The sequence below is a fragment of the Synchiropus splendidus genome, chromosome 8 (assembly GCF_027744825.2).
Source record: "Synchiropus splendidus isolate RoL2022-P1 chromosome 8, RoL_Sspl_1.0, whole genome shotgun sequence".
Taxonomy (NCBI): domain Eukaryota; kingdom Metazoa; phylum Chordata; class Actinopteri; order Syngnathiformes; family Callionymidae; genus Synchiropus; species Synchiropus splendidus.
Window position 1 is genome coordinate 12,841,532 of NC_071341.1, and position 27,896 is coordinate 12,869,427.

General features: G+C 55.7%; 3 protein-coding genes across 12 annotated transcripts; all 3 read right to left on the reverse strand.

Annotated features, from left to right (window-relative positions):
- Nucleotides 1–763: 763 nt before the first annotated feature.
- On the reverse strand, nucleotides 764–4,219 carry LOC128763937 (polyubiquitin-B-like). 4 transcript variants are annotated; one of them, XM_053873224.1, is made up of 3 exons: nucleotides 4,007–4,219; nucleotides 3,187–3,273; nucleotides 764–2,393 (listed from the first exon to the last, which is right to left on the reverse strand). In XM_053873224.1, the coding sequence occupies exon 3, from the start codon at nucleotides 2,390–2,392 to the stop codon at nucleotides 1,229–1,231; it is 1,164 nt and encodes a 387-aa protein (XP_053729199.1). In that variant the 5' UTR covers nucleotide 2,393; nucleotides 3,187–3,273; nucleotides 4,007–4,219; the 3' UTR covers nucleotides 764–1,228. The 4 variants fall into 4 exon arrangements, with proteins under 4 accessions (XP_053729199.1, XP_053729198.1, XP_053729200.1 ...); XM_053873223.1 differs by having other exon boundaries at nucleotides 3,187–3,276; nucleotides 4,007–4,218; XM_053873225.1 differs by having other exon boundaries at nucleotides 3,187–3,276; nucleotides 4,102–4,173.
- A 214-nt stretch (nucleotides 4,220–4,433) lies between these two features.
- On the reverse strand, nucleotides 4,434–13,001 carry LOC128763659 (seizure 6-like protein). 4 transcript variants are annotated; one of them, XM_053872694.1, is made up of 17 exons: nucleotides 12,807–13,001; nucleotides 9,789–10,007; nucleotides 9,579–9,718; nucleotides 9,324–9,519; nucleotides 8,775–8,960; nucleotides 8,545–8,716; nucleotides 8,156–8,322; nucleotides 7,897–8,091; nucleotides 7,459–7,597; nucleotides 7,199–7,395; nucleotides 6,676–6,870; nucleotides 6,420–6,611; nucleotides 6,030–6,224; nucleotides 5,819–5,851; nucleotides 5,588–5,696; nucleotides 5,260–5,365; nucleotides 4,434–5,039 (listed from the first exon to the last, which is right to left on the reverse strand). In XM_053872694.1, exons 1-17 carry the CDS (start codon nucleotides 12,874–12,876, stop codon nucleotides 5,010–5,012), a joined length of 2,541 nt encoding a protein of 846 aa, XP_053728669.1. In that variant the 5' UTR covers nucleotides 12,877–13,001; the 3' UTR covers nucleotides 4,434–5,009. The 4 variants fall into 4 exon arrangements, with proteins under 4 accessions (XP_053728669.1, XP_053728668.1, XP_053728671.1 ...); XM_053872693.1 differs by having other exon boundaries at nucleotides 5,588–5,702; XM_053872696.1 differs by lacking the exon at nucleotides 5,819–5,851.
- A 1,465-nt stretch (nucleotides 13,002–14,466) lies between these two features.
- Nucleotides 14,467–26,661, reverse strand: LOC128763581 (unconventional myosin-XVIIIb-like). 4 transcript variants are annotated; one of them, XM_053872533.1, is made up of 45 exons: nucleotides 26,587–26,661; nucleotides 25,997–26,128; nucleotides 25,783–25,929; nucleotides 25,491–25,711; nucleotides 25,277–25,409; nucleotides 25,154–25,217; nucleotides 24,973–25,085; nucleotides 24,740–24,907; nucleotides 24,465–24,675; nucleotides 24,256–24,398; nucleotides 24,098–24,198; nucleotides 23,968–24,031; nucleotides 23,762–23,906; nucleotides 23,536–23,700; nucleotides 23,364–23,457; nucleotides 23,112–23,304; nucleotides 22,620–22,700; nucleotides 22,440–22,560; nucleotides 22,226–22,373; nucleotides 21,750–21,933; nucleotides 21,535–21,685; nucleotides 21,356–21,465; nucleotides 21,225–21,290; nucleotides 21,037–21,165; nucleotides 20,835–20,978; nucleotides 20,662–20,751; nucleotides 20,442–20,561; nucleotides 20,256–20,361; nucleotides 19,527–19,651; nucleotides 19,316–19,470; nucleotides 18,979–19,102; nucleotides 18,478–18,678; nucleotides 18,307–18,417; nucleotides 18,140–18,244; nucleotides 17,909–18,070; nucleotides 17,730–17,843; nucleotides 17,558–17,674; nucleotides 17,404–17,487; nucleotides 17,208–17,345; nucleotides 16,951–17,136; nucleotides 16,689–16,822; nucleotides 16,570–16,611; nucleotides 15,843–16,010; nucleotides 14,840–15,775; nucleotides 14,467–14,574 (listed from the first exon to the last, which is right to left on the reverse strand). In XM_053872533.1, exons 2-44 carry the CDS (start codon nucleotides 26,033–26,035, stop codon nucleotides 14,845–14,847), a joined length of 6,348 nt encoding a protein of 2,115 aa, XP_053728508.1. In that variant the 5' UTR covers nucleotides 26,036–26,128; nucleotides 26,587–26,661; the 3' UTR covers nucleotides 14,467–14,574; nucleotides 14,840–14,844. The 4 variants fall into 4 exon arrangements, with proteins under 4 accessions (XP_053728508.1, XP_053728506.1, XP_053728507.1 ...); XM_053872531.1 differs by having other exon boundaries at nucleotides 25,277–25,711; XM_053872532.1 differs by lacking the exon at nucleotides 16,570–16,611 and having other exon boundaries at nucleotides 25,277–25,711.
- Between the last annotated feature and the right edge of the window lie 1,235 nt (nucleotides 26,662–27,896).

Sequence of the window (27,896 nt, forward strand, 5' to 3'; positions counted from 1 at the left end):
TATATAAACAAATATCATGACAAAGAATAAATTTAAAAAAAGTAAAAAGATAAGAGATTATATAAATAATCCATCCTCTTCTGCTTATCCAACGCCCGGGAAACAGCCACCAGCTCTGACTGGGGGATCCCGAGATGCTCCCAGGCCAGCGAAGATCCACCTGTCCCTTGGTCGACCCCTCGGTCTCCTCTCAGCTGGCCGCTCCTGAAACACCTCCAAAGTGGGCTTCCGGGGGGCATCCGCATGAGATGCCCGAACCACCTCAACTGACTCCTCTCAACGCAGAGAAGTAGCAACTCTACTCTTAGTCTCCTGAGGGAGGGAGCTCCTCACCTATCTCTGTGTGTGACGCCTGCCACCCGAGGTTTGCCTCCCTTAAGCCTAAGCCGCAGAGAGGTGAGCCTCTGGTCCACTGGAGAGAACTCCAACACACAGGCACTCTACTTTAGTTCCGCCAGCCGCGTTCCCGTCATTTAGTGATCGTTTTTTTCTGTTACATTCACACAGAAAACGGCCATGTTCAGCTCCCTGATGCATGAAAGTGTTTTTTCAGCTTTGTTTTAATATGTTTCAGAGATTTTCTCTTTAGTAAAGGGATCATTATCATGAAGACATGGCTGCTCTCACTTAAGCTTCTTCTTCTACTGCTAGAATAAACGTGTTGCGCTTCTTCTTGTGTAGTACACAAAAAGGAGAAAGGAGCTTTCTGTGTTTTTTATTTCTCGCAAAACGGTTTGTTCCTGAAATTAGGTAAGTGGTGCCTGTTCTCAGGTAGGAGGCGGGGCCATGGAAAACATGCAGGAAAAAGAAACGAGAACACGTCACCGCTTCACAGTTCTTTATTTGAGGGATGAAGGTACTGAGTTCGTCGTCGTGACGAGAGGTGAGGTCATGTGACTGTCAGGAGAGCCTGTCTTCTAGCTCCCTGTGACACTTTCTTTGCTGTAGCGTCCATGCGCTGTCTGTCGGGCTTCACAGGACGATTAAAGCTCAGGAACTTACACTCAGCTTCTCAGCAGCTGGTTGGTGCGCACCCCGCTGGACACGGACAGCCATCGTGATCGGAACAAGACTGTCATCCCGACGCGAAGAAGGAGTCTAGATCAGTCAAGTGTTTATTCTGCTACAAGTCTCAAACGGCGTGCTTCCAGTCTGTGGGAGGAAACCGGAGTGCCCGGAGAAAACCCACACAAGGAGCACATGCAAACTCCCGCTATCAACATTTCCGTCAGGTCTCAGAGGTGCGCGAGACTCCGCCCCTCAGACGCAGGACCAGATGAAGAGTCGATTCTTTCTGGATGTTGTAGTCCGCCAGGGTCCGGCCGTCCTCAAGCTGCTTCCCGGCGAAGATGAGGCGCTGCTGGTCCGGTGGGATCCCCTCCTTGTCCTGCATCTTGGACTTGACGTTCTCGATGGTGTCGCTGGGCTCCACCTCCAACGTGATGGTCTTGCCAGTCAGGGTCTTGACAAAGATCTGCATGCCGCCCCTCAGACGCAGCACCAAATGGAGGGTGGACTCTTTCTGGATGTTGTAGTCCGCCAGGGTCCGGCCATCCTCCAGCTGCTTCCCGGCGAAGATGAGGCGCTGCTGGTCCGGTGGGATCCCCTCCTTGTCCTGGATCTTCACCTTGACGTTGTCGACTGTGTCGCTGGGCTCCACATCCAGTGTGATAGTCTTGCCGGTCAGGGTCTTCACAAAGAGCTGCATGCCTCCTCTGAGCCGCAGGACCAGATGAAGAGTTGACTCTTTCTGGATGTTGTAGTCCGACAGGGTGTGACCATCCTCCAACTGCTTCCCGGCGAAGATGAGGCGCTGCTGGTCTGTGGGGACGCCCTCCTTGTCCTGGATCTTCACCTTGACGTTGTCGACAGTGTCGCTGGGCTCCACCTCTAGTGTGACGGTTTTACCGGTCAAGGTCTTGACAAAGAGCTGCATGCCCCCTCTCAGTCGCAGCACCAGGTGGAGGTTAGCCTCCTTCTGGATGTTGTAGTCCGCCAGAGTCCTGCCGTCCTCCAGCTGCTTCCCAGCGAAGATGAGGCGCTGCTGGTCCGGTGGAATCCCCTCCTTGTCCTGGATCTTTGACTTGACGTTCTCAATGGTGTCATTTGGCTCCACCTCCAGGGTGACTGTTTTGCCGGTAAGGGTCTTGACGAAGATCTGCATACCTCCCCTCAACCGAAGCACCAGGTGGATGTTGGCCTCCTTCTGGATGTTGTAGTCCGAAAGAGTGCGGCCGTCCTCCAGCTGCTTCCCAGCGAAGATGAGGCGCTGCTGGTCCGGAGAGATGCCCTCCTTGTCCTGGATCTTGGACTTGACGTTCTCTACCGTGTCGTTGGGCTCCACCTCGAGGGTCACAGTCTTCCCGGTCAGGGTCTTGACAAAGATCTGCATCCTGGAACACAAGAAGCCATGCAATCTGTCAGTCTCAGCAAAGGGGGTGGAGGTACTGTCGGCGGGTACAACTCTGAGAGACACAAAGATGGTGATGAAGACGTTTCTATCTGTCAGCTAATGCCTGACAGTTGAGTCTCTCTCTGTTGGTCTTTATTGTAGCCACTCACATCTTGCGTCAGAGCCATGTGTTGGAGCCTGGTATTCCACGTTCCTTGTCTCATTTGACCAAAGAGGTTTTGTACGGATGACTGGGCTGTTGACCCAGTACTGAGCACTGACACCGAAGAGAGTTCTGTTTCTTATGGAACGAACTCCTCTGGAATCAAAGGGGCAACTCTGAAGGTTTGATCTTCCGCAACAAAAGTGGATAACTATCACTATGTCTGGCTGGGAGAGGATCCCCTCCAACCACCGTCAGACATTTCCTGGTGCCACCGTTCCTCACTCTCATGGGGTAATATAATGACATTGGGAAAGTGGACTTTTGCGTCCTATACTGACGAAAAAGGCAGCCCTCAGTGTAAAATGTTACACATAGGTGTTTCAATGGACTGAAAGAATGGTTTCCTTACGAAGTGTTCCAGGCGGAGCTGCATGGACTTTGGAATCTGAGGTCTGACTCAGCAGAAACAGTAGCTGAATCGAGGGCCCACCAGGAGCCACACACAGCAGGTCTTAGCTGCCGGTGGTGACCCTCAACTGATGATGTGGCGCACCCCCAGACCCACGAGGAACCCAGACTCTAACCATGACTCACAGGACTCTGTGGGTGACAAGAAATACAAGCTCACCTCCTTAAAGCATCCGCTGCGTCTGGAGCTCTCAAATCAGACGTGGAGACTGAGAGCTGCTGCTCGAGCTGATTCACTCATTCACACCTGCTGTGAGAGACAGACGGCATCATGGACTCACAGCGCATCTACACAACACAAAGCTCCGTATTGTTTGCTTTCAAGAAGCTCAATTCTAAAAAAAAAACATTTAATGGGAAGCAGAAGTAGATCTAGATGTTTCCAGCTCAAGTTCAGATGATAAACTCTTCGGCGGCTCAGATGCTGCTCTGATGACGCCACTAACTGACGCCTGTCGAGTGATGTTGCTCGCGAGGTGCGCGAGAGAGCCGCTTGTTTAGTTCCGAGGGGTCAAGTATGTGGTCACCTGCAGTAGATGTATTCCACCAGCAGGGGTCGCTGGTTGCTGTGTTGGTGCCGCCAACGTTCATGTGGTCATCAGAATACTGGCGTGGCGACAATTTATCACTTAAATAAACAGGTCTTAAATCAGCTCAGAGATTGAGAATAAAACTACAACTTGTTTTTTTGAAATATGAATAAAAGGTCTTCCTTTTTTTGTTATTACACTGTCAGATTACTACAGACTACTTTTTAATGAAACCTCAAGGCCACACTTTCACAAGGTCATCACCCAAACGTTTCAAAGTAAGAACAGCGTACGGAAGGGATGTATACAGAAGGGACCATTTGTTTCAGACCCGCTGCCTCAGTCACGAGTTGCAGTCAGCAAGCAGACCTTTTGCGGAGACCCAAACCTTTTGACCTGCAAGGCCACCCTTTGTTCCTACAGAGACACTTCAGGAGTTTAGGCTCTTACCGCTGGAGAAAGGTTGATGACAGGGTCTTGCCACGCGTGACTGAACTTCCTGTGCTGCCCCCACTACAGACGGCGACTGGTCAACAGCGACTCACCTGGTTCACTTCGTCCTCGCGGTGGCTCACTAGTTTGATACCGACTGCAGAAAGCTGGCTGCATTTATGCTTTTTGAAGGGCCGGAGCCATCGTAGGCCTTTGATATGCCTTTGAGGGTCACGAGCAAACACAGGCGCAGCGTGAGACAGAGCTGCACAACAAAGGCTCAGCAGCGGAGCCCACGCTGAGCTCCACACACACAGCCTGAAGAGTGAGCCGTCCCTGCAGGTGATGGAGTTGGCATCGTCACCTTCGGGGAGACCAACTTCACTGCAGGGTTGTGACTGACGGCCGGTCATTGTGGGCGCAAGAGGAGAACACCAATCAGGTTTTCAGGTTTATTTTGGGAAATTGGTCATATTGTGAAAATGTACATTTAAAACATCAAAATAAATCTGTTAGCTCCACTGGCTATGTACACTCGCCCGCAGGTCCGAGTTCAGTTGACCGACGTCACAGTCACATGACCCCCCGCCCAGCCACCAGACTGGCTAGAATATCGTTGAAGTGACACACACTTGCCGATACGTGCCATGCAACAAAAGCACACACCTGTGAACACACACACACTGCCTGGGAATGGTCCCGTCGGGGAACTTGACCCGGACCTGTATCACGAGTCTCCGCACAAGTTGCTCATGTTTGTGTAATAAAAAATAATAGTCCTCCACACGTGTCGTTCGGCACAGCGGCGCCCCCTGGAGCCTTGGCTCTCGTCCGACGGGAAGATTTATAGCTACGGAACTGATTTGACCAAACATGTGCTCTCCTGTCCACCACACTGTTCCTGCACCCGGGGGAGGCTGGAGGTCACGGAGGAGGCGGGACATCATGGAGGTGTATTTACAGTGCCCCCTGCTGGACACAGACGGACAGACAGGTGCAGGCTCAAGGTGCTTCGGCGTCCTCATATCGACACTTCATATTCACGAGAGTCCTGCAGCGGAGAGGGAGAGTCCAGGTCAGCCAGAACATGATGTCTGGCAGCAGAGCTTGCAGGGATCAGCTCCTCAGAAGGAGCCAGTGCTGTCCCCTGTCCACTGCCTGCTGAAGGTGGCGTCACCCGCCTGATGTTGCTGGCAGTGGGCAGTGGTAAGCTTGTGCGCCCCCCACAGGAGTAGATATGTACTGGAACCTCCTGATCTGTTAGTACCCACCCCTCCTGTTTCGTAGAGCGGGTTGTCGAACTCAGTCTCCACGGTGATCTGTCGGTACGGGTGCGGGTACATGAGCGGCAGCCTCAGGTTGGAGTGGTACCGGCAGCTGGCGAAGAGGACAGAAGATTCAGGTACATGGACGAGTGCACTTGTCGCGGCATCAGGTTGCCAGTCTTTTCTTCTGTCAAGCTCTCATTTTCTTGACTGACTGGCATTTTAGCTATTTCTGTTTTTTTTTTATTTTGGTGCTAACAGTTAGCTCTTAGCTCCCACACATGGAGTCTCCTCAGCCCTGCGTTCAGCTCATGCTGACACGTGCAAGACTCACCGAGTCACGTAGACGTAGACGGCGCCCAGCAGCCCGGACAGCAGCAGCACCAGGATGAAGACCGCCAGCGCCACGTTCCCGCCCTCCAGCCGAGAGCCTGTCGTCGCCTCTGCAACTGACAGACAGGCAAGAGTCAGTTCAGTGAGAGGGGTGCGGGTGTGGGGGGAGGATGCACGGCGGCGGAAGGGCGGGGACATCTGCAGCGGCGGTGTGGCGGCGCTTTAAACTCACCTTCCAGAGCTCGGTTCCCAAAACAGTGCGCAGCTGCAAAACATCAGTCCGTCAGACAAACAGGTTCTGGCGTTCACACCAGCAGCCCAAACATTATGACCACCTGCTTCCACCACACACAGAAGCTTCTCTGCCCTCTAGAGGCCAGCGACTCTTTTCTCAGCGGTTTTTGTGTGAAACTCAAACGCGGTAGCAGCATGGTCTGACTCACCGCGGCACAGAGGAAGCGGCCCACTCCAGAACGATGGGCTTCCCAGGATGCACTTGATGGCCACCTCGCCGATCAGCTCGTAACCTTGGTAACAGACGAAGCTGAGCGACTCGCCAGGCAGGTACAGCCTCTTGGACAGGACCTGGTACCCATTGTCGGGCAGACCCGGGTTCTCACAGGAGACTGAGTCCTCAGCTTCAGAAGAAGAGAAACCATGGAGAAGATGATGGAGATGAAGGACAAGTCCAGCTGTCAGTCCTAGAGAGGCTCCACCTCCTCCAGCAGGTGGCAGACTCATTTACACTTCAAACACCTCACACACACTCAACAGCTGCAGGAGGTGGGGATCTGATCCTTCTGCCCCCATCAGGAGAGTGTTCACCAACTCACAGACACAGTGGGGGAGTCTGGATGTCCACACCGGCGTCCCCGGCTCTCGGCCATAGCAGGTGATGGTGGCGCCGCCCTGCAGGAGGAAGCCGGGGTTGCAGCTGTACTGAATGACCGTTCCCACCAGCAGTTTGGGGTCGGAGAGAGTCCGGGAGGCGTGGTCCACGTGACCCGGGTCTGAGCAGTACATGACTGGAGCAGAAGAGCAGAGGGTGGTGGGTCTCCCTCAGGTACCCGGACTCGCTCCACAACTCACTTTTCTCACAGAAGGGCGGCTGCGAGCTCCACGACAGGTCCAGCTGGCAGGCCAGTGTCTCGCGGCCCACCAGGTCGTACCCTGGGTCGCACTGGTACGTGATGCGGGCCCCACGCACCAGCGCCACGTGGGACATGGTCTTCCAGCCGTTCTGGATCTCGGGCAGATCCGGGCACGAGTCGTTCCGGGACACTTCTGCAGGCACAGGAAGGCGCGTGTTTGAGTAGTCGTGTGTGTGCGGGAGCACGGTGAGATGATTGATGCAGCAGTCAGTGTGTAATGGGCCTGCAGGGATTTGTCAGCACAAGTTTCTGCATCAATTATTCATCTTCTATTGACGTTTGTCTGAATGAAGGAACCGATTGTGTGTGGAGGTGTTTGGCTAATTTGCCTTCTTCCCACACACACTTAACACTATGTGTGTGAGTGTGTCTGCACGCTGCATCGCAGGGACGACGTGTGTGTGAGACACGCTTCAGCTTCCTCAGCACACTCCAAACACGAGTCGCCACTTGTTTCTCACCCATGTAGTTGATGATGAACCCCTCGCCCTTCCCAAAGACCAGCCCGGCGGGGTCGGAGTGGAAGGTCACGGTGAGGTCGGGGGTCGTGGACGACAGCTTGAAGGGGCCGCTTCCTCCCACGTAGCGTCCCAAGATGCGAGTGGTGACCTCGTCTCCGTCAGTGATGGTGAGCATGTCGCTGTCGCTGATGTTCAGCCTGGCGAGAGGAGGTCAGAGGTCAGAGGCGGCGCCCGCATACACTCACACACGTGAGTCTCACAGCTGCACGTCCAGCAGCACACGCTTGTCCTCGGCCACATGAATCCTCCAGCTGCAGTCCTCGCCCTCGCCGTACCACTCGGGCCAGTTTGGAGACAGAATCACGCCGCCGGGTCCAGTCAGGTCCCCGCCGCACTGAGCTGCAACACACACGCACACACTCGTCTCTCTATCCTTGTGGGGACCTCTCATTTCCATCACCCTTTCCCCAGCCCCTTCCACTAAACCTAACCATCCAAAACACATGGCTCACCTGAACCAGGACTCAAACTGAACCAAACTGAAACCCAGTTATTTTGAAGTCTTCATCAAACTGAGGCGTAACTTTGTGGGGTCCAGCCAAATGTCCCCACAAAGTAGGATAAGCACCCACACACACATCCACTGAAAACAACACAACTGCAACGCAATGAATCCAAGCAGCAACAGGAAGACAAACCTTTACAGATGGGCTCGGTGTCGTTCCAGTATGGGTCTCTGGCGCTGATGCACTCGATGACAGGTGGGCCCTGCTCCAGAGAGTGGCCCTGGTCACAGGTGAACTGGACCACGGCGCCGACACCATACATGGCGTCAGAGGTGGAGAAGTTGCCGTTCTGCAGGTACGGTTCATAGCAGTGGCCGCGCTCGAACGCTGCACAGAACACAGGCAAGGATCAGGGTCTGTTGCTCGGCCTGGTTCCAACCCGAGGCCGCACCTTCGTAGCGGATGTTGAAGCCAGTGTTGTGGTCGGGCTGCTCCGTGATGAACTGAATCCTCACAGCTGGTCCTTCGCTGATCACGCCCTCAAAGGGGATCTGGCTGCCCCTGCCTGAGTCGAACAGAACCACGGACCCGGCGTCCAGTCCACTCCACAACACCAGCCTGCAACAGACAGAGTTCTGCTGCTTTATCTTTGGTGTCGCGTTCAAGCTACTGGCGTCATGGCAACAGCATGCACCAACTCTGACTGTCCTGTCTCCATGGCAACACTCCTCCACAGCAACAGCTGCTCATGTTACTATGGCGACCCGGCTGTCACGGTTCCGTAACCACCGTAAGAGCAGCGTTTGGTTCCACATCTGTTTCCGTGGCAACAGTGCTCACCTGTCGGTGGGTCCGAGGGCCAGTCTCTCCAGGTGCAGGTGCAGCCTCTGGTCTCTGGGCGCCTCCACAGACCAGGAACAGGACCGATCCTGGGTGGCATTGGGCCCGCGGTGTGGAGACGGAGATAGGACTCGACCCACCGACGCGTTCTTCACCGTCCCACCACACAGAGCTGCACACAAGAGGAGGACATGACTCTCCCTCTGACACTCACTGACTCCGTCACTCACCCCTGCAGCTTGGCTCTTTGCCACTCCACACGGGCAGCGAAGCGTTGAGGCAGGTGAGCTGTGGAGCCCCCTGCAGGTGGTACCCCATGTGACAATGGAAGCGGGCCACACCTCCAGGCAGCAGGTCCTGGACCAGAACCTCCCCAAAGTGAGGCCTCTTGGGCAGCGAGCAGCTGAGCCTGAAGACTGGAGACACTCTGAGTCCAGATGCTGTCAATGCTGACTCACACACATCTCTATCCTTGAGGAGACCTCTTATTGTCATAACCCTTTCCCCAGCCTCTCCCCCTAATCCTAACCATCCAAAACACATGGCTAACCTTAACTGAAACCCAGATATAATGGCCCAGTTATTTTGAAGTTTTAACCATCAAACTGAGACTTGGATTTGAGGGTTCTGGCGAAAGGGTCCCCGCAAGCTAAAGTGAAACTGAAATTGATGTGCAGCCAATCAGAGTGTGAAGAGCAACAGCACGTGGCAGGAAACACGCCTGACATGCGACTCCTGACTTCACTGTGACTCAAGTCATGTCGAGGGACTGGACTCACTCTGGTAGTGGAGCAGGAACGAGCCCACGCTGCCGTCTGCGGCGCTGCGGTAGAAGACGGACAGCAAGTTGGTGGGACTGCGGATCACCTGACCCTCCACCAGCAGCGTGTGATTGGCCAGCAGCAGCTGTAGTCCACGCTCGTCCACGCCCCTGATGGACAGCTGCTCGCCCTCCGACAGGTTCACGCTCTTCACCTGCACAAAGGGCCGGGTCAGAGCCAGGCAGGAGCAGAGCGGTCCCGGCCCGCTGCTACCTGCATCTCCACTCCGTAGCCAGTGTAGACGGTGATGGTGTAGGTGCAGTGGAAGGACGAGCCGTCCGGCGCCGGGGCATCTTCGGACGAGTCGATGAAACCCTCCGGGTCAGTGAAGTTCCCCGAGCAGAGGGCCCCGGCTGAGGATGCAGGACAGGCAGCCCAGTCACCCCGACCTCTCACGGACCCACATTCATCAGAGACGCTCACCTGCAGAGGGCGCCGGCGTGTCCAGCGTAGGCGTCAGAGGCTGGGGGGTCGGAGAGGGACCAGGCTGGGTCTCCTCAACGTTCTGGCCAGAGCTGACCCCCTCGCCATGGGCCTCCAGGTGTGGACTGAGGCTGAGTCCTCGGCCCAGCAGTGGGAGCAGCTTGTGGGGCAGCGGGGAGGGTCGGCCAGAGCTCTGCGCCTGGGGGACCACAGACTGACCTGAGGACGGCAGAGAGAGAGAGAGTGAAGACACACGCAGGCAGCACAGTTGTCATGACAACAACGGGAACTTGTCCCGAGTCAGAAACCAGGCGAAGAACAGAGAACAGAGCGACGACTTGCATCCGGTCACATGACCTTTTCAAGGCTTCAAGGCTTCAAAGGGTTCATTGTCATATGCAGAGGAAACAACAGTTCCCTGCACAACCCTGGTTGAGGGTCAGGCTTCATGGACCTCAGAAGGATGAGTCTGGTTTGAAGCAGGACCCTGGAGATCGGGTCGGCCCACTCTCCTCACAGACGTGTGTCGGAACGCTGGCAGGTTCTTAAGAACAGTAAGGATTCAGGCTGTTTGTAGTGTCTCGAGCAGACGGGTGACGGACGGATGAGTGTCGGCTTCTCACACTGGAGATTAGCTTCCCAAACACTCTTGTCGGAATCCCGGCGCGAGCGGGAACGTTGGAGAAGGGTTCTGACTTCTGTGAAGCCCGTTAATCCCCCCGGGATTAAGAGTCCCCCGAAAGATAGAGAATATTCCAGAGTCAGCCTCCTTTCTTCGGGCTGAGGCGGCGACATGGGAGGGATTAAGTGGGAATGTCAGGTCGCGAGCCGGAGAAGGTTTTTGGGATTAGACCTGTCAGCGATGAGGACACGGAACTACTGCCGCACTGCGTTAAGAGCCGACACGGTTGTTGGTCGCTCCGCTGAGACTCGCCTCGCGGTGAGGGGGGGCTGAAACATTATGACCACCTAACATACGGTGTGAGTGTGTCTCAGAGTGCAGCAGTTAGAAGAGATGAAGCTGGAGATGTTTCTGGTCGCAGGTGCATTGGGTTGAAGGTCTTTTCTGTGGCTCAGAACCAGCACAGCAGTTTGGCTGGGCTGCAGGTCTGAAGACTCTGAAGCAAATCAGCAGCTTCCTCTGCTCTCGAGGTCCTGGGGAGGGGCCTGTTAATGCCACACCCCCAAACCACTTCAGTGATGAACACACACATGGGATGGGCCCAGAACGGTCCTGACTGAAGGTCCGACTCAACCCAGGGGAACCAGGGGAGAGAGATGTTGCAGACAGTCATCCTCAGGTCACCGCCATGTTGTGACACGCTGGCCACCACACACTTTCACCACCTCAACCTGGCGTGAGGGGCCACGGCACCATGGACCCCAAACTGAGCTGATCCTGCAGGAGGCTCCAAGCTTCTTCACTCCCCAAAATCCTTCTCCTCTGACACAGCTGGGACACCCACACACACACTCGCTCACAGAAAGTTAAGCTCCAGTTAATTGCTTCTATTGTGCAGAAGTGTCAGCAGCATCCGTGCAATCCTGCATCATCCCCGGGAGGATAATCCCGGATACTGAAGCACCACTCTCTCCCCCCCTACACACACACACACACAGCTTAACACGCGCACACACAGAGGCAGAAAGCCCTGAGAGTGTGTTACGCAGACGACAGTGGTGGCGCCGTGACGGCCCCGAGGACGGCCAACTGAGGCCCGGTTGGGACACGGTCCTCTCAACTGAACCTTCCAGGTCCTCACAGTAACGTCACTCAAACACGGCCCGTCAGAAGTTCAGCAGTGGACCGGACTGAGCTCAGACAGAACACTGTTCCAGCTTGTGTGGGCGGGAAACGGTACTGATCAGGTGGATGGTTCCACTGAACTTCTTGGTCTGAAATGGTTCTGGGTCAGCAGGGAAACAGTGCTGACTGAGGATTCAAGGATCGACAGAACCAGAGCTGGTTCTGGAGCGGCCTGGAAACTACCCTGACGTCAAGACATCCAACCAGAATCAGTTGTTTTGAGGAGGTCAGTCAGTCGCAGCGCCCCCTTCTGGACACTTGCTTTCTTCCAGATACTTTCAAGTTTAGCCTGCTTTTCTGCTGAACACACACACACACACAGACACTTGACAGGTCATTACCACGATGATACAACAAACCTTCGTCTCAGTCGTTCGCTGCTGCTGTTTCAGCAACGTCAATTTAACTCGAGAAGAGGAACCGCAGTCTGAAGAGGATGGGGGGGGGGTCTTCCTCATCTCCACAGTCTGTGGCCAAGCGAAGGAAGAAGAGGAGCAACGAGGGAGAGGGGGAAGAAGATCTGAAGTTCTCTGCGTCTCAGTTGACAGATGAAATGACTGGTTGGTGGTTCCTGTCTTCCAGACAGAGTCACCGTTGGTGGGTCAAATGTGCAGGATGGAGGAGGTGAAGAACCAGCTGGGTTTGTTCACCACAGAGACTGAAGACAGAGCTGATGTTTGGGCCGATCTTCCAGACTATAAACCAGAGCTCACATGGAGTCAGGTCTGGAACAGGTTGGTGGTGAGATCGCTCCTGCAGGCAGTGACCAGAGCAAAAGCAGGTGGACACAGACACGTGCGGGCGGCCGGTGCGTCCACGACCTTCAGGAGACGCCTGATGAGCAGCAGAGGCTCTGTCAGGAGACCTCAGGGGACAGACAGCAGCAGGACTTCTCTGAGGTAAACAAAACAAGCATCAAGGCCGGCTGACGGTCGTGCCCTTGGCTGAGCTAACCAACGACCCTCCTACGGGTGGGGGTTTGAGAGGGGATCAGCATCAGGACCAGAACAACAAGATTCCAGCTCATTAACTTCCGCACTTTGTGTTGATCATCTTCATCATTCATCCCCTCTTACACACACACACTGCAGAGCTTGATAGAGTCTCCCCCGCACGCGAGCGGGCTGGAGCTCCAGACCAGACCAGAGAACCTCCGCCCGCACGGCGCCTCCGCCAGAGTTCGGTTCGGTTAGGTTCGGGAGCGGACGTACCTGCAGATGCGCTGCTCCACAACATCCAGATCCCGAGCACCGCGCTCGCGCTGCACGCGGCCGGGTGCATGACGACACGAGCCGGCCACACGGAGAGCGAAGATCCGCCGGAGTGAGGACACGAGACGCGGGGCTCAGAGCTTGTGCTGGCCGCTCTGCAGTGAGGAGGAGCCGGTGAGAGAGTCCGCGTGTCAACGCAGCAGCAGCAGCAGCGTCCTCCCTCTGTTTGTGTTCCCCCACACCCGCCCGCCCACTGCACACACGCACACGCAGGGACAGTCTCAAGTTTGTATTCCTATCCTTGTGGGGACCTCTCATTGCCTCACCTTAACCGGGACCAATTAAAATGACAGTTATTTTTGAAGTCTTCAAAAGTGAGGGCTGGCAAAAATGCCCCCACGAGTATAGCTAAACCAAACACACACACACACCCACTGTGATGTTAGGCTCTCTCTTTCTCCGGCAGGAGGCGCTGCAGAGACCGTCAGACGTCGATCATGAGTGTTCGGAGACCAACCGCTCAGATTTCTTATATGCGAGCATCAATGTCAGCTTCAGAAGCATCTGTGTGAGTCAAAGTTCAGGATCCCCGACATGTGCTCCTCAGAGAGAGAGAGGAACGAGGCAGAGCTGGTGTCAGGTGCAGCAGCCCACGCAGTTCCTGACTGTCCCACGCTGTCATGGTCCACACCTGCAGAAGCAGGAGGAGGCAGAGGAGAGGCGCTCCACCTGCCAGAACATGTGACCCTCAAACCTGCCACTCCAGCGCCGAGGTCACAGGTCAGAGGTGCGACAGTTCCGCTTCAGTCAGATCACTCCACAAGCCGTGCTGTCAGGAAGAGGAGGCCTGCCCCCCCCACCACACTGACATCCTCCCTCCATCTAATCCCCTCTCGTCTCCTCTGCCTCCTCATCATGGTAATCCGTGCTCAGATTTTCCAAAACTCAAATTATTTTAACTGCCGATCCTGGTGCGTCGTTCCTTATGGTCCAGCAGATTAACATGGCTGACACCGGAAGCCATGGGACCACGGTGGTTTGGAGGCCGGACACACCAGGTAGGACCTGTATCCACCATCACGGGAGGAGTCTCCATGGACCATGGTGTTTGTGGATGACACAGTGATGTGTGGCGAGGCTGATGGCTTGGACCAAGAATGTTGCACAAGAGGAAGACCACAGTGAAGTTCATGATGATGGTGGACTTGCCGTGGAGACTGATGGAGTCCATTGAAGAAAGAGGAGTTGTGGAGGAGGACTCTTTCATCAGTAGTCAGAGGTGCAGTTCTGGAGAGGCAGCGACCCACTGACCCCTGACGCTGTTGTTCCTCCTCACAATAGATCCATTCAGACTGCAGACACTCCAGGTCAGTGAGCACTCTCACTCACAAACATGTCTGTATCTCTATCCTTGTATGGACCTCTCATTGCCATAACCCTTTCCCCAGCCTCTCCACCTAAACCTAACCATCCAAAACACATGGCAAACCCGGAACCAGGAGTCTGAACCAAACTGAAACACAGTTATTTGGAAGTTTTAATCCTCAGATTGAGACTTAACCTTGTGGGGTCCATCCAAATGTGCCCACAAGTATCACTAGACCAGGTGCACTCATGCACACACGTTCCACAGGAGCAGACGACAAGTGAAATACAAAGAGTGCTTTTATTCAGAAAATACAGGCGAGTGTTGCGTTCTGATGTCACTCCTCTTCTGCTCTGGCTGGGTCAGGTGGTTTCTGAGGGAGACAATAGCGACCCCCAGAGGCTGAAAGAGAGAGGAGTCGGAGAGGCGCGTGAGGGTGAGGCTTCAGGTTTATATTTCACTCCCATCATTCATTCATTCTGTGTCACAGGGTGAGAGGAGACTTCACAACCACTCACACCTGACTCTCTTAATGAGGGAGGAAATCAGGGTGTGAAGAGGAGACATCATAGTCTGTCTTGACATGATATAAGCTGTGACGGTCCCGGCTAGCCAGGGTTCCTGCACCCAGCATAGTGAACGGCCCAGAGCCCTGAGGAACACCCACCTGACTCAGTCCAGCTCCTTCTTCAGGTACTTCTTCATGACCGACGTCACGTCTCCTCCCTCGCTTCCTTCCGCCTCCAGCCTCTCGCCCTGAGGCCTGCCGCTGCTCCGTCTGGACCCGCTCAGTTCAGAACTGGCTCCTGACCCACTGGAACTGGACGACTCTGTTTCCGAAGCCCGCCTGCTGCGCGAGGAAGGCGGCAGCTCTCCGAAGTGCACGCTGAGCGCCCTCCGGCCTCCTCGCACAGAGCCGGCCAGGCTGCTGGTCGACTGAGCTCTGCGAATGGCGGGGAAGATGTCTGACGCTGCATCGTCTCTGGTCCGGTCTGTGGCTAGACGGCGGTTCTGAAACACCATGGGCTCGGATCCCAGAGAGCCTTCGTCGGCGTCCTCTGACACCAGGCTGCCCAGCAGGCACCGTCTCGGCGCCAGAGGGGAGCGCTGGAAAGTAGTGCGGCCGGCTTCCACCGAGTCCTCCTCTGGGATGGAGAGCGACGGAGTCTGACGGCGGCCAGCGAGTGGCGAGGACAAGGACGAGAGGCGAGGCAGCGATGGCAGCGAGGTCACTGAATCGCTGGAGCTGAAGCGAGGCAGCCTGGCGGCCGCGGATGTCGTCGGCCCATCGGTGACAGAGCGAGAACTGGTGGAACGGGGTAGCAGCGGTGATGACGGTTTCAGAATGCTGGGTCCAGGCCGCGGCTCCTGCAGGTCTTCCGGGCCCAGGGACAGTGCCGACGCTCGGCGTCGGATCGCGGACGCTCCAGTGGTCTGGTAGATGGGAAGCGAGACGGCGCTGCTTCCTTCATCTCCGCGGTCCGTGCCGGCACGGCGTTTACGAAGACCGTCCAGGAGCTCCGACAGAGCAGATGAGGATGGCGCCCGAGCCGGACCTTTGGTGCCACTTTCAGAGCTGTCGTCATCTGGATCCACACAAGAGCTGCAGGACGAGGCGTCAGTACAGCAGCCAGCCACGCACATCAGACGTACATCAGACATCAGATTACCGGAAGCTACAGTTGCTCATGGTGTCAGCTGATGACTGGCGCCCCTCGTGGCCACCAATGGTACTGCTGCTGTACCGTGAACTGGCCCGTGAGCCTCCTCTGGGCACTCCTAGCCAGTTGCGGATCCCCTCGCCGACATCCTCCGTGCCGACACTGGAGGCGGAGTCACTGCAGGCACACGACGAGTCAGGGCATGCGCGCCGTTAGCACAGCTAGCATGCAGCCGCTAAATTAGGTGAGATCAGGTCACATGACATGTCACATGATGCCGCGAGTCATTAGTCCATTGTAGATCAATAAGTGTCATCATCAGGTCACATGATGCTCCACACAACTGCAGCATCATAATCCTGCGCTAATCTCGCTCGCTGTAATCTGCAGAGGCGTAATCTCAGCAAATCTTATGATAATTGTCATAATCTCAGTCTGAGTTCAACATAATCTCACTGCTGTGTGATTGTAACTCAACACAAAACATTCCTCTTGAAAGAATTAACAAATTCTCATAATCTGGATCTTAAACTGCCAAGATATTTCATCATTTCAGAGTAACAGCACAGTGTAACAGAGCTAGGAGATAATCTTAAAGTAACTTCAACATAATCCCACATAGCCTATGAAGTCATACTGTGGTGAATTTGAGGACGTGACCTGGTGATGTGTTCAGGTTCACCTGTGCAGCTCAAAACCACTAAGGCCACACACACACACACACTTGGGTTCTTACAGGTCTTTCCTCCGAGTCAAGGACTCGACTGCGGTCTGAACACTGGATTAAAGAAGAGTGTGGACATGTTAGGACAGCCACAGCACCCTCTGGTGGTGAGAGCGAAGCGGCCCTGGTACCTTTCAGCGTCGCTCTCGTCGCTGGACTCCACCTCCTCCAGGGCCGCCTGCAGATCCACGATGCGACGGATGGACGTCTCCAGATCGGCTTGTAAGGTCTGTCGGACGGCAGACAGCTCCTCCACCTGCATTTCCTGCAGACCAGAACCAGACAGCAGGAGGTCAGACCGGGTTTGACACCCGGGTCAGAACGACACAACAAGGTGCACAGAGATGGAGCGAAGCACATGAAGACGTGTGGCTGAGGCTGTGTGAGAGTCACCAGGTCCATGCGCCTCCTGCTGCTCTCCTGCTCCCTCTGCGTCAGCTCCTCCATCTCCAGGCGCATGTCCTGCAGCCTCTGCTGGTAGTAGCGAGCATTCTCTCGCTCCCGAGCCTCCGACTGCGCGCTCTGCTCCAGCTCCTCGCCCAGACGCACCACGCTGTCACGCAGACGCAGCACCAGCACCTGAGACACACAGCCGTCAGAGCGCCCCCTCGCTGGTCCTCAAACTTCTGGAGGAGGATCTGAGCTATCACCTCAAACCTCTTGACTTGTCCTCTCTGGAACTCCAGTTTGTTCTCCAGGTCACATACGCGTGCTTCCTGCTTGCTGACGATGCTGCGCCCCACGGTGGAGGATTCCAGGAACTGCAGCCTGGACACGCACTGCTGGAGCTGCGGGGGAAGAGGTGAGCCTCCAGAGGGACCAAACACGAGGTTCAAAGAGTCCTACCTCCTCCTGAAGAGAGTGCCTCTGCTTCTTCACTTCCTCCAGCTCTCCCTGGAGCTCCCGGATCTGGTTGATGTCACTGGACGACTGGAACAGAGGAGAAGGCCAAACATTACGACCGGCAGAGATTCCTGGTGCGCAGTGGTCATGTGCTGACCTGTGCAATCAGAGCCTTGTGCTTCTTCATCAGCTCGTTCAAGTCCTCCTGGTCCTCCTCCAGCCTCTTCAGCAGGTCCATCTTCTCGTGCTGCAGGAGCATCAGCTGCTCGTCCGCCTGAGGTCAGAACCGTCAGCCATCCGTCTGTCTTGAGGCAGGGCCGACAACTCACCAGACTCTTCTGCTTGCAGACGTTCTCCAGTTCGTCCTGCGTCTCCTCCAGCGCCTGGGAGAGTGTGGTGTGAGCGTTCTCCGCCTCCAGGCGCCGTGCTTCACTCTCCTCCAGCTGTGTGGACACACGTTCACATCAGAGACTTGGAGGTCTGCGCTGGTCACAGCGTGGCAACAGACCTGACAGTGCAGCCGCTCGATCTGCTCCTTGGTGCCGGCTGGGAGGTTCTGACCCGGGCTGTCAACAGTGGAGAGCAGCAGCTGAGCGTCGGCCAGCAGAGCGTGGGTTCTCTTCAGGTCTCGCCTCAGCTTCTTCTCCACGTCAAAGTCTCGGTGTCCCACCTGGTCCGGAGAGCAGTGTCAGACACGTACACCTACACCTGTACACCCGGTTCCCATGAGTCCACTCACCTGGTCGCACAGGGTCGCGATCAGCCCCTCCAGGTCGTGCTTCTCATGGATGACCATCTGCTTCTCCTCGTACTCCTGCTCCAGCTGCATCTCCAGCTGCCTCAGCTGCACACAGTGGACCACTCGTAACGAACCTCAACACACCACATCATCTCAGCAGCCCTCACCCGTCTCTGAGAGGACTTGTGCACGTCCTCCAGCTCCTCCTCTTTGTCCTCCAGCTCCTTCTGGTGGATCTGCTTCATCCGCTCCATTTCCATCTCGAAGCGCATGTGGACCTGCAACGAGACAGCAAGTCAGATGGAGCAGTGACCGAAGCGGCACCAAGTCGTGGTCACCTGTTGCTGCTGCTGGATCCTGGCGCCAAGTCTGGAGATCTCCTCGGCGCGCTCGGCCGCCTCGCTCTCTGACTGCCGAAGCTGCTTCTTCAGGTCAGGCAGCGACTCGGCGGCCAGGTCGACAGGAAGACTGAGGTCTCGGATCTGAGCGCACAACTCGTCCTTCTGCTTGTTGACTCGAGTCACTTCCGACTGACTCTCCTGAGGCAGGCACAGCAAGACACAGTCAGAAGGCCACAGGGTTGTGGCAGTCCTTCCCAGCAGAAGCTCTGGAGAGGCATCCAGTTGCAGCATCCCAGCGCTGCAGTTCCAGTGCCACAGTTTCCATGTCACTGCTCCAGTGAAAAATTCAGATTTCAAGCCAGTAGCTCTGCCCACCTCAAGTACAGAAACTGCGACACTGGAAATGCAGCTAGGAGCTACTGAAGCTGTCTGCTGTCATCCAGTTGGCCTAGGGTGGAGCTGCAGCCTGAGCTACAGGAAGAGACTCAGCTGACTCACCTGCAGGTTTCGGCGCAGCGTGTAGATCTCAGCTACCAGGGCGGCGTTCTCCTGCATTGCCTTCTCCTTCTGCTCCCGCTCGCCCTCCGCCTCCTCCAGCGCCTGCGTCAACTCGCTGTCGAACCTGCGGAGCAACGCTCGGAGTCACTCGGACTCCTGCACTCATGTGTGGGGGCGAGTCCACCAGTGGCCGCCACAGAGCAGCTAGAATCTCAGGACTACTGTTTGACTATCAACGAGAGTTGGTGACACAAGACGCGGTCAAGTCCCACACATCTCAGCGAGTCACAAAGTGGATGTGACATGTTAAAAGAGCGACACGGCAGCGAGGACCCACCGTCTCTGTTTGCGGTCGACGTCGTGCATCCGATTCTGCAGCGAATCGGCCAGGACCCTAGCGTCCTGGAGGTCAGAGGTCACGCGTCGACAGTGTCTCTTCAGCTCGTTCACACTTCTTTTGGACTGCTCCAGCTGCGACTGCAGCGCCGCCACCTGCACACACAGGTCGTCACAACCTGGCTCCGCCTCCTGCCGCTGCGTCGTCTCACCTTGGAGTCCAGCTGCTTCCTGGTTTCCCGCTCTGTCTCCAGCTTCTCCTCCGTCTGCTTCAGCCGCCGTCTCACGAACTCCACCTCCGTCTGACACACTTCCAGCTGCATGGCCAGCTCACCGTCTGCACAGGTGGAGGGTGAAAGGTAAGAAGTCAAACCCCCGCGGGTGGGTGACGGACAACAAGCACAGAGTCCCAGAACTATCCAGGGTCACATGGCTGCTTCCCTTCCCTTGGGGAACCTGGCCCGCCTTGCTTCGGAGCGAGCACGATGCCTGAACTCTCAGGGGCGCTCTAGCTCTGGACTCCAGCGAGACCAAAAAGCAAAAAAAGTCGAATCGCAACATCAAGACGGTGACTCGATGGCTGCTAGCATTGCCGCGCTCATGGCCGCATTCAAGACACACATTGTTCCATCGCCCGCTGATAGCATGTTGCCATGGCGACTGTTGACACGACGGCCAGGGACCAGGATGACTCACAGCACGGGTGCAGCACCGAAGTTCCCACCGCAGAGTCAGACGCGTAGTTAGCTCCGATCAAGTCAGCACACTAAGGCTCAGCGCCCCCTGGTGGCCGAGTTTCACGATCCAGTTTCCCTGAGTGGCAACACTCAGATGTGTCCTCGCTGACACAAGGGCACCCCAACCACGCGTGAAGCCCCAACTTCTCGTCATCCGCAAGGCTCTCCGCGTGGCGGCGGGAGACTGGCGGCGAGGCGACGTACCTGCACCTGTGGCTCTCCGACTCTCGGCGCTCAGAACTTTCTGCTTCTCCTCCTCCAGCTGCTTCTCCAGCGTTTCCATGGCAACCTTGCTCTGCTCCAAACGGGTCTGAGGAGGGACGGACTCCAGTCATGATGAGCTGATCTGAGTGAGAGAGCGTGAGCGAGAGAGACCAGGACCCCCTTCACCTGCAGCTCCTTGTTCTCCCGGCTCAGACGCAGGCGCTCGGCTCGCTCCACATCCAGAGCCTGACCCACCGCGTCGCCACGGAAACGCTCGTCGCTGAGCTCCGAAGTTACTGCTGTAACCTGCAGATGTGTGCGAGTGAGTGAAAGTGTGAGTGAGTGGGAGAGAGTGTGTCTGAATGTGAGAGCGAGTGTGTGTGTGAGTGGATGAATGAGTGAGTACCTTGGTCTCCCGCTCGTCAGCGATCTGTCTCAGTTCGTTCCGTTCCTTCTCAGATTTGTCCAGCCGACGTCTCAGTGCTGAGATTTCATCCTGAGGACATCACCAGTGACATAGTCAACTCAGATCCTAGTGGGACACCTGAACTGTGTGCCAACAGCGGAGAGGCTGCTCACCTCTTTGGCGCGGAGTCTCTGGTTGTCCATGTTGACGTCGAGCAGCGGGCGAACCCGACAGAAGAGTTTCCACCAGCTCCACCGGGACACCTGACGGAGTGTCCGGATGTTCTGCTGCAGACACCTGACAGCCATTTGCTGCACCTGCACGCACGCAAGCATGTGGTCACAAACACCAACAGCAAAGTCTCATCAGACAGACCTTCAGACGACGGTACTTTTGCCGGGCCAGGTGACCCAAACAGCAGGCCTGCAGGTGAAGCAGCCAGCCGGTCACCTGCTGGTCCCGCTGCTGCTCCAGGTAACCCAGAACCCCTCTCTTCAAGAAGACCTGCAGGAAGACCATTGGTCAGACCAGGAGTAAAGACTGCAGGAGAGAAGAGGTCTTACCCTGCTGCACCCCAGCATGATGCTGCGCTTGTCCAGGTCCAAGTCTACCAGGAGCTCCTCCACTGCCTACAGAGGAGGAGAAGGCGGACCAAGATCAGGAGGGAAGAGGAGGAGGAGAAGATGAAACTGACCTTCCTCTCATCATGGCTGACAAACATGGAGGCATATCTCTTCATGACAGGTGGAGACAAGGCCTGGAAATGGCACCTGAAGTCGCTGAGGGTCATGTGATCTGGGAAACCTGCAGTGGAAGAGGGGAGTCAGAGACCAGTGGAGGGTGCCACATGGTCGGGTCCACCAGGGCACAGACCTGTGCGGTACAGCTGCAGCGCAGACAGGATCTGAGTGGAGTGAAGTTGGACCCGTAGCGCCGGGGTGTTGAAACTGCCAGCGTCCATCTTGGCTGCGACACACTGCACAAACACGGGCCGGGCCCTGCGGATCAGGTTCACCAGGGCGTCCTGGAGGAGAGGGGTGGGTCAGAGCGGGGGCTCGAGTTCCTGCCACCACGGCTTCTGAACTCACCGCCTGGAGCTTCACAGAGATGCATTGCGAGTGTCGTCGCACCGCCGCCATCCCGGCGCTGAAAGTCTTCCTGATGGTCCCACTCCGCTGCAGGGCCCGCTGGCTGCCTCCTCCGAGACCCCCCAGACCTCGGCAGAGAGGTGGCAGGGAGAGTCTGGAGCTGAACATGGACTTCAGCTCTGGGCTGGAGGGACACGCACAAAGAATCACGTTGGCATTGGTGGACTGAAGGAGTTGTTTGTAGGGCTCAATTTCAGGGGTGCGAGTCATGAGCCAGGATGGAGACCACAGCAGGTTCCTCTCAGAACATGTGGAGCTAGAAATGAGCTGCCGTGGCCTGAACCCTGGACTTGTCCTCAGCTGGAGCCCCTGAGACAGAGCCTGGCATGGGTCTCGTGGAGTCCTGATTCTGGTCTTGGTCTAGTCCAATATGGCGGGTTCTGATACAGGACCGACACTCTTAGAGGTGGACTCACATGTTGGAGTTCTGGAGCAGAGAGACGGCATTCAGGGCAGACTGGTTGTTCTGGATCAAGCCAAACCATCCGGTCAGGTCGTAGCGGACTGGGTCCGATCCCATCAGGTGGTTGATTTCGCACTGCAGCGGCTGCTCACACTGTCGGACTGCAGAGACAGCACAGTCAAAATCTGAACCAGAACTGGGTGACCCCCAGACTCGCCAGACCTTACCGGTCTCACTGTGGTACTGGCAGATTCTCTCGAGGACCGCGGCCTCACTGGACACCGACGTCAGCATCTCCTCATCCAGAACCCACAGCAGACCACGCGGGTCTCCATCTGCTGCCCGGACCTGAAACAGAACCACAGAAGTCAAGAGTCGAACCCACACCTGCAGAGGCAGCAGCCAACCTGCGGTGGGGGCTGGTCCATGGCTGAGACCACTTCAGCCGGACTCACATCCGGACCCTCAAAGTCCACCGGGATCTTCTCCTGCAACACACAGAATCATTATGTGTCTGCGTGTGGGCTTGTTTAGCCTACTATCCGACCATATGACTTTGTGGGGACATTTTGGATTAAAATACTAACGTGTGTGTGTGGGAGGGGCGCTTGTTTATCCTGCCCAGTGGCGGCCAATACCTGACAAAACACTATCCTCGTGGGGGCCGGTCCCCACAGGTCCAAACCTCAAGTTGAGGATGAAGACTTCAAAATAACAGGGTCATTATAACTGGGTTTCAGTTTGGTTCAGAGTCCTGGTCAAGGTTAGCCATGTGTTTTGGATGGTTAGGTTTAGGGAGAGAGGCTGGGGAAAGGGTTGGAAATGAGAAACCTCACAATGTCCCCACAGGGATAGCGATACAAAAATACAAACACATGTGTGTGTGTGCATGCGTGTACCTGAGCATACAGGTCCAGGATGTGTGTGAAGGTGTGTGTGTGTTGATGCTCCATCAGTCTCTCCTGCAGGTAGTTGTGACAGAACTCGGACCAGTTGGCTCCTCGTTCTCCTGCCGAGTGTCTCGGGTTTCTCAGTCCAGGTGAGTCCACAACCATCACAGAGGCCAGCGCCAACTGCTGGCTGCTGAGAGACCTGCATCCACAAGACAGAGGTCAGTGTGTGTGAGAGAGAGATAGAGCAAGAGAGTGCACCTGTTGATAAGCGACACGATGGCGGCGAAGAGTTCCTCGTAGAGCCCGGCGGCGGTTCCCTCCACACACTGAGCTGCTGTCAGTCTGGGGCCTGCTGAAGGTTCATGAGGAGCGTTTGATGCGACAAAAACTCAGTCAGGCTCAGGAGTGATGGCCAGAAACGACCTCTGACCTTCCTCTGCGTCTGCCCCACGCTCTCTACTGCCCCCGGTGGCTCGCTGCAGCAGCTGGCGGAGGTGGTGCTTGAAGACAGCGGTGTGAAGCTCGTCGCCCTCGCAGCCCAGAACGCCACCTGCCGCCTGAGCGCTCTCGAAGTTGACGAACTGTCTCCGGCCCACTGAGAGAGATCAGAGTTTTGATTCACACCACTGGTCTCCGTGACGACCGGCAGATTTCACCTTTACACGCGCCAGCCACGCCCAGGTGGTAGATTCCCGCCAGAACATGCCAGATGGCCTTCTGCTCGGCAGCAGTGAAGCCCAGAGTCTCCATGGCGACCAGCAGCTTAGTGAACCCGACGGACGCCCGCTGCTTCTCCTCCACCTGAAGAAGCAACATGAGACCATGGTCCTCCGGAGAAGCAGGACCTTCAGGTGCTGCTCACCTTGGTGGGGTGAGAGATTCCAAAAGAGTTGGACTCAGGCAGCTGGTGCAGCTGGAGCTCCGTCCTGGTGCAGGAACAAGACGTTCAGAAGGAGAGGAACAAAAGCGGGTCGCTGTGGAGCACTCAGTACCTGAGCTCGGAGCTGATACCGGCCAGCATCTGGGGGAAGACCAGGAAACTGCTCTCCTCTGGAGTCTTCTGGCAGACTCTCCACTTGTCCAGCATCATCGTCTGGAAGAGAAAAAAGCGTGAACGTTCAACCAGCCCCCATGTGACTCCCACGCTCACCTGCAGGTGGCCACCGGCTGCTTGACCAGCGTGGTTGAAGTCCAGAGAGAAGATCATGGCAAATCGAGAAGAGGCATCGCTGGTTGGCGAGCTGACGCAGCCAAAGGAGCGGAGGACGGTGAACATGGCGAGGACCCGGTCCGCTGTGGAGAACCAGAGTGCTTCAGCCCCTTGTTGGACGAGTGCCCTCCCTAGTCTGCCTGACTCACTGCTCACGCTGCCCCCGCTGGTCCCAGCCAGCTTCAGCAGCTCATGTGTGAAGGCCTGGCACGTGGTGGTCTTGCCAGTACCGCTGCGTCCCACTGCGCAGAAGCTGTGGTCTCTCCTGGACCCCACCATGGACACATAGACCCGCTTGACCAGGGCTGCTAGTGCAGGCGGGGCGTCCCACAATGACTCACCTCGCCGTGACTTGGGTGTCTGAGAGGACAGACATGGGGGGTCAGGATGCTTTGGAGGAATGGTCTAGCACTTGTGAAGCCACCTTGCTGTGTGTCTGGATCGGAGGCCAGAGGTTCACCAGGTGGGGCCCGGCACGGGTCAGCGGCAGCCCAGCTCTGGCGCGGCTGGTCAGCGTGTGCAGGACGCCGCACTCGTTGATGCTCTGGAGCTGGCTGAGGTCTTCGCAGAGGTCCAGCTCTGAGGGGTTACACTGTTAACGAAGAGGAGATTCCGTCAGAACCACCAGCTCTTACACCGGGCCGCCATAGAACCGACCTTCTGGATCTCATGCTGCGTCACGTCGTGTAGCGATCCATTCGACTGCAAGCGGACTCTCACGTGGCCGTCTGGGAGTTCTGGCGTTCCTTCATCGGGCTTTAGCTGCATAGCTGAGCAGAAGCACAAGTCTCTGGTCAAACAAATCCAGAGCTAGACGTAACTCAAACCTGCAGCTCACCTAGAGAGAAGCCGTCTTTGTGGACCAACCAAACAGTTCCGGCCTCGTACCAGACGTCCTTCACCTGGGCGAGAAGATCATCAGCCAAGAACAGAAGGATGACCAACCCGATGATGTTCAAACCTCCGGTCTGTGGTCCTCTGAGATGATGGTCTCAGCCTGTCGCCCCTCCGGCTCCTGGCGCTTCTCCGGCTCCATCACTCGACTGTCCTCCTCCTTCATCTGCACCTTCTCTGCCTCTATCAGTCTGGGGTTACTGCAGGGAAGAGTTGTAGTAGACCAGATAGACCCTGGAGACATCTGCTCCAGGAGCAGCCCCGGGTTCGAAGCGCCTTGCCTCACTTCCTCCTTCTGCCTCGGTGGCTCTGGCGTTACTTCCTGTCTGGTGTCTGGCCTGCTCCCAGGATTGGACCTGTTCCGGGGAACCGGGGAGACGACCCGGTCCAAACTTTGTTTCGGCGTCTGCTCGGCTCGCAGGGCCATCTCAGCCTCCAGGATTGGGGGTGTTTGGTCCGGAACCAGGAACTGCTGAACCAGGTCGCCACTCAGCTTGCTCGGCTGATGGAGAACCACGAGTCAGCTGACCACCGGCATGCTACGCTTCGCTAGGCTAGGTTCGGTGCACTGACCTGCTTCTCCACCTTCACTTCTGGCTCCTTCTGTTTGGTCACCTTCTCAGAGTCTCGAACCAGCTGCTTGAGGAATCCCCCCGGCAGCGCCGATAGTGGTGGCGGCGGCGCCACGACAGGTGGAGCTGGCGTCTTCTCCTCTTTGATCTGCACAACATCAAACACACTGAGTATGCGACGAGACTCGAAGAGATGAGAGGTCACGGGGACCGACCTTGTTCTCCCAGAGCTTCAGGCGGGACGACAGCGCCATGGCGACACGCAAGATGTGCTTCTGTGACTCAGGTGCTCGGGCAGAGGTGTGATGTCTTTAGGGTGCGTGGGTGCAGGAGGGTGAAGAGACCTCCTGGTGGGGAAAAGAAGACAAACATTATGACCACCCAAAATCAGCGGTCAGTGGCCACCATGCCAGCAGACAGTTGAGAGGCGCCGTGAGAAGTCAGCGAGGAAGGTTGTTGAGATCCAGCGGGCAACAACACACATTCCTGAGGGCCAGTTTGACGACAACATGGCGGACATTCGACAAAACAGGTGAGCTGTCTTTGATGTGGCGCCCTCTACAGGGAAAGTCATCTGTAAAGTCGCAACAAACTTTTGAGGATTGAGTCACAAATGAAGTTCAGGGACGTTGGTGTGGGGTCGCCTCAACATGGTGTGCGTGTCTGGTGGGGGGGTGATCAAAGAGCCACTAGCTAACCTAAAGATGTGCGATTCCAGTCGCGTGTCGACGAAACACAGACAAATCGGAAACTCACCAACGCCACCTGAACATGACGAACACAAACAGACACAACACTCTCTCACCTTCGATGGCGAACAGAAGTCCAGATCTTTAGTTTCCAAGTGTCCGAAGCGTCCGACTGTCGCGCTCGCACACACACACACGCTGACCCGAGCAGAAATAGAGTCGTGATAAGCAGCCGGCCTGATGGCTATAAATATCAGGGGTGGGAGGGCCCAGGGGGCCAGGAGGGCCTCCAACAAAAATAAAGGCCAGCCGTGCGCTTTTTTAGGGAAGTTTGACGTGTGTGTCTGTGGCTCAGATATGAGATGAGAAACACAAATGAATAAGTGAGACTAAATGTGAGAAACAGCTTGTGTGTGTGTGTGTGTGTGTGTGTCTGTGTGTGTGTGAGTGGGAGAGGGTTGGGGGGACTGGACTGTCCTCCATCAGCTGTCCAGTTTGATTGACAGCTGCAGCTGAGGGGTGGAGTCATCGCCTGTGGCAGAGGGGGAGGAAGGGGCAACGGCTGCGTCGTCATCATCATGAAAGCAGTCAACAGGAAGTGAGGTTTGTCACTAAGAAGGAGCCGTGATGTCATCGCGTTTTTCCTCCTCTTTCTCGCCACCTGTTGATCTCTTCCATTATTGGGTTCGCACACTCATGAGTCATGAATCCGCTTAACATCATGTCTTTTTTGGGCCAACTGCATTCACCGGTGTTTATTCCCTGAGTCACTAGCCTCATTTTTCTGTTTCGGAAGACGCTCGGGTTCACCTGTTGCCTTCTCAGTCGTTGACCAAAGGTGACACTCCACTCCAACCGTTTTGCCACTCACTTTTTGGTTTCTTTTTTTTTTTTTGCAGCGATTCGTTTAACGTCTCCGTTTCTATCTTGCCTTTTTCTACTTCGAGTTTTGTGTGGAAATTTTGTTTTCGTCACCGTTTTTTCCATTTTCCATTCCATTTTTTTCACCTCTTTCTTGATGTCAACTGTCATTGAACAAGTGTATCCAGTGCAGTAGTGTTTAAGACAGCCAAGACACGGGCCGGAGCTCCAGCCAAAGTGGACCTGGACCCCTCCAGTGTGGAGCGAATCGCTTTCCAAATGAACTAAACGAAGACTTGTGTCTCACCAGAAGCAGCCGGTCTCCTCTATTAGTGTTAGAGTATTAGTATTAGAAATATTAAAACAACATTGCTAATTCTTAATTTAAAAAAAAATCTGAATATAATTAAAAATGAGTGAAGTAAAAGATAATTTAAGATTTTAAAATTTAAGTAAATAAGAAATGGTCTTGGATAAAAAATATATCAATACTAAAAATATTTGTAAAAAAGAATGAAAAACAAAACATAAAATGTAAGTATATCAAAAATCAACATACACGCTT